Raw genomic sequence first — 4,241 nt, forward strand, 5'->3', positions numbered from 1 at the left:
CTTTAATTGATCAGTTCCAAGTATTCATTACTATTGCAATTATTTGACCTACGTGCTCTATCCATAGAAACAAATTCTATGATTTAAAAAATTGCTTTCAAACCAACCTAATTTATTTGGGGATGGGCTATGTGATTAGGTTTGGGTGAGTGCACAAAATAAGGGATCAAAACCAGGGAGTGATTCCCATCTACAGGCTGCAGAGCTCCCACATGTACTTCCTGCCGGAGCAGGAAGTGAAGTGAGTACAGACTGACCTGGGTCCATAGATGTGTCCAGGGAAAATGTAGCAAATGGCTTGGAGATAGTGGCTGTTGTCTTTGGACAAACCACAGGGGCAAACCACAGATGAGTTGTGGCAGTGAGCAGAATGCCAGCTAATCAGGCACTGTTTATCACCTCTGCAATCCTGTGTCAGAAAAGAAACCTAAAGTAGGACACGGCCAGGTAATATCTTCTGTCTGGGGCCTGTGGGTCCCCGGAAAAGATCATCACAATTGCAGGTCTGTGGCAAAAACCACTGCTTAGTTTGTGACCCGACCCATTTCCATGGTGCACCCCTCTCAGACAAGCCATGTGACTACACTGGTTCTGGATGTAAACATGCTATGGTTTGAGCACAAAACTGCTGCTTCTGGCCCATGTTGAATGTGTTTTCCAGAAATAATGAATTTGCGGTAATTCTTCATCTATACTCATGCCTGCATCTAATTTGTGAGATGTTTTGAGGGGTTACTGTGGCTTTGTAATTGAGATTTTTTTTTTTCCTTTGGGAAGTTAACTACCTTTTCCATGACCATTGTGGTTACCTGGCAACAGGGGACCACAGAGCAGCAACAGGGATTCTAAAACTAAAGAATGAGGATAGTTGATGTCTGTCCCACAGATAGGGTACTGCCGTGGCCCTGACTTGAGATGGGAGAATGTTATAGCAAATCTGTGGCCTCAGAGTCTGAAACCCCAGAGAGAAACAGGTGAGTCCCCAGCTCCTCCTGTCCCAGGAGAATTCATGGGAATTTCTAGATAAAGTAGCCTTTGCTCAGTGCTTCAAAGAAAACCTTTCTGTAAATGCTGGGAGAAAATATAAAAAAGACTTGTCATCATTTCCTGGGGAATGACCCCTTCCTTTGAACACTGCTGTCTTTCCAGATCATAGGACAGGACCTGAGCACACAGTAGGTGTTCAACAAATATTTGTTGAATGAATAAGCTGTCCCTCACTTGCTTTTCTCAGAATTGCACATTTGTCCCAACCATTTTACTGGTGTGGGAAGGGCAAGGCTGGGGGTGGGAGGTTGAGCCAGCCCTTTTTTAGAACCACCTTAATGAAATATCACTTTCACTTGTTCCCTTGTCAGGAGACAGCCACAAAAGAAGCTAGGGCATCCCAACCAACTCTCTCCAAATAAAAACCCAAGCCAACCCTGGCTACAAATATGGAAGCACAGTTTACCTCTATAACTAATCTATGGTTAATCACTGGAAAATTTGCATGTTGGCACAGTACTCAGTTCCCCTTCAAGTGTGGAAATACCTTCATTCCATTTAGAATAGTCTTACAAGCCTTGAATGAGAGCTGGACCCTGGAGAGCGGTGTCCTTTGTGATATATTCACATGTAACCATAGTTCTGCTTTGTTCAGTGTTAAAATGCATTTTTCATTACATGAAATGCGTGGGCCTTGTTTTTATTTACTTATATCCTTGGGTCTGTGGTCCACAGATGATGTGGGAAATTCACAAATCCCCCCAAAATTTTATGTGAAATGTTTCCATGTGCAAAGGAGTTCGTGATCCTCAAACGATTACCAGTCTTTGGAAGGGAGGTAATTTTTTGGTCTGTTAAGGAAAATGAAATTTAGCAAACGCTCATTTTCTTTTAATTTCCCTGAACACAGCACTTACAGAGATAATATGTCAGTGTGCTGACAATTCAGAGGTGAACATAATGTTACTGAATGGAAGAAAAATGCCCTGTGGTTAACAACTTTGAAATGAATAGCCCAGTGTACAACCAGCAGGAAAGCCAAGTGGAAAGTGAGACCGCTCTCACTGCAAATTCTCATTGGTGTTTTTGTTCTCCTGGTATATGGAGCTAAGTGCTCCGTGCAAGGAGAGAGCAGGGCTTTGAGACGGGAGACAGGGGAGGACCACGCTACCTTGGCTAACCTTTCGGTGGGTTCAGTGCAGCTCCTTCACGTCTAAGCAGGAATAAACAGGCCCATTGTCTGTTCGCCTGCCCTACTTCTCATCCCCTTCTTCTGCTCTTCTCGTGCCCTTGAGACAGACCTTCATGGTTTATGTAAACCAAATGGAGACTTGCACCTATGTTGTCCTAGCAAGGGAAGGTTAGGCCTTGGATGTAACTAATCGAGGGAATACAGAAAAGCGTTTTCTCAGGAAATTCTTTCCTATAAGACTTGTGTGCTCAATAGCTGTATTTCCAAAGCAATTTTTATTAAAATAATTTATTCACATGGACTCATTGATGACTGATTAACCCCTCCAATGCAGCCTTAAAAGCACAGGCTAAAAAGTTTGGAGAACAGATAAAAAGATATTTCACTTAAAGAAAGGAAATGTTTATGTTCTTGTCAAGTACTGAGAAAAAAAAAATGACCGTCAGGCTTATAGGTCATATTATTACTCCCTGCCAATAGAAATCTAAAGAATTTTTTTAGCTTTCCCATAAGCCCTGAAGAAAACACTGCAATAAAAACAAGCTTCATAAATACATTTGTTAATTCTAATTTGTTTTCTCTTAAGGATAGTAGGCTTTCTAAAGCATTTTTTTTTATTAATTATGGCACAATATGACTTGTACTGTGTGTGCTGAGTTACTATGGATACTCTGAGGCCATGACTCATGACCTTTAAATATTATCGTCAGGCAGCCAAAGGTCCCTCACTTTTAAATCAGCAGTTTTGTTTCAGGCGTTATTAAACGAAGGTGTTTTCAGTACTTTCACTTGTGTATTTGTGGCACATCTGAATATGCACTTAAAGGCATTGTACTCACAATGTTTTATTTTGTTTGGCTTCATTCGGTGACAGAATGTTAATTTATTTTAAGGTATATCATTGGGTGAATAAAAAATAAGGCATAGTCCTCATAGTCCTATGAGGGTGTCACTGAGAAATGTGGAAACATAGATGGACAAATAATTATATGCATCATGAAATGTAATAATGGATATAAAAGACAGATCTACACGAACTATAGAGGCAAGAAATACTTCTGACTGGTAGGATCAAAGAGGCAGCATCTGAGTCATGGTGTGAAGAATGGGTAAGGTTTCAACAAGCAAAGAAGGGGGCATGAGCATCCTAGTCAGAGGAAGCCACTTAAGAAAAGGATGAACATACTCTGGAACTACTGGGTAGTAGGTTGATGAAGGTATCAGTTTTGTGAGATGCACTGACAGAAGATACAATTAGTTAGAGGGTAAAACGGCCAGCCTATTAAGGTCCTTCCCTTTGTTGTTTTGCCCAGCAACTGTGATAACCAAAAGATTGTTTTCCATTTCATGATAAAGAGGTACTGTCAAGTAGAAACCACCAAAATACTGAGTTTGGTTGATTTCAGTATGATGCAAGAAAAGCAATTATATCTCTTAGAACCCCAGGGTGTCCTTCCACTAAGTAGGAATTTCATTAATTTTGTTCAATAATCACTGATTACTCTGTGAACGTTTTAAAACAAATTTTAAATTTTTTGAAAAGTGAGAGACATGCACAGAAATATGGAAATAAAATAACACATTTGTTAGGGAGATAGTAGGATAGAAAATAATAGCAGTCACCCTGGATTTTAAAGTAAGGTTTATTGGTTGGCAACAGTAGAGTGAGAATTATTAGGATTTGAGGTTTATTAAATCATTCATTTATGCATCCATTCACTCATTCAATAAATATTATTGATCGTCTTAGCCCTCTTTAATATGCTAAAGATAGAGTAATAAAAATAGCAACAGAAACAATCCCCTATTTTCAAGGAGTTTACATTTTCAGTTTTAGGAGATACAATAAGTATAATAAACAAGCAAATTATGTAGTATGTTAGAAGGTGGTGTGTACTGCAGAGAAAAATAAACAAGGTAATGAGGATGGATAGCAGGGTGGAAAGTTCAATTTTATTTATTTATTTATTTATTTTTAAAAGATTTTTATTGGGGAATTGGGGGGATGGGAACAGTGCTGGGGAATTGGGGGAAGGGGAACAGACAAGTTGCTGTTGTTTTG

The 4,241-nt window shown here is 39.6% G+C and overlaps 1 protein-coding gene across 1 annotated transcript in view; it reads left to right on the plus strand.

The window, feature by feature from the left end:
- The first annotated feature begins 858 nt into the window (after positions 1-858).
- CCDC192 (coiled-coil domain containing 192) overlaps positions 859-4,241 on the plus strand; it is a 223,253-nt gene continuing 219,870 nt past the window's right edge. The window contains 1 exon segment of the mRNA XM_019635319.1: positions 859-974. Within this exon segment, the coding sequence (XP_019490864.1) occupies positions 859-974 (116 nt within the window).

Source organism: Hipposideros armiger, unplaced genomic scaffold, assembly GCF_001890085.2.
Source record: "Hipposideros armiger isolate ML-2016 unplaced genomic scaffold, ASM189008v1 scaffold_21, whole genome shotgun sequence".
NCBI lineage: Eukaryota > Metazoa > Chordata > Mammalia > Chiroptera > Hipposideridae > Hipposideros > Hipposideros armiger.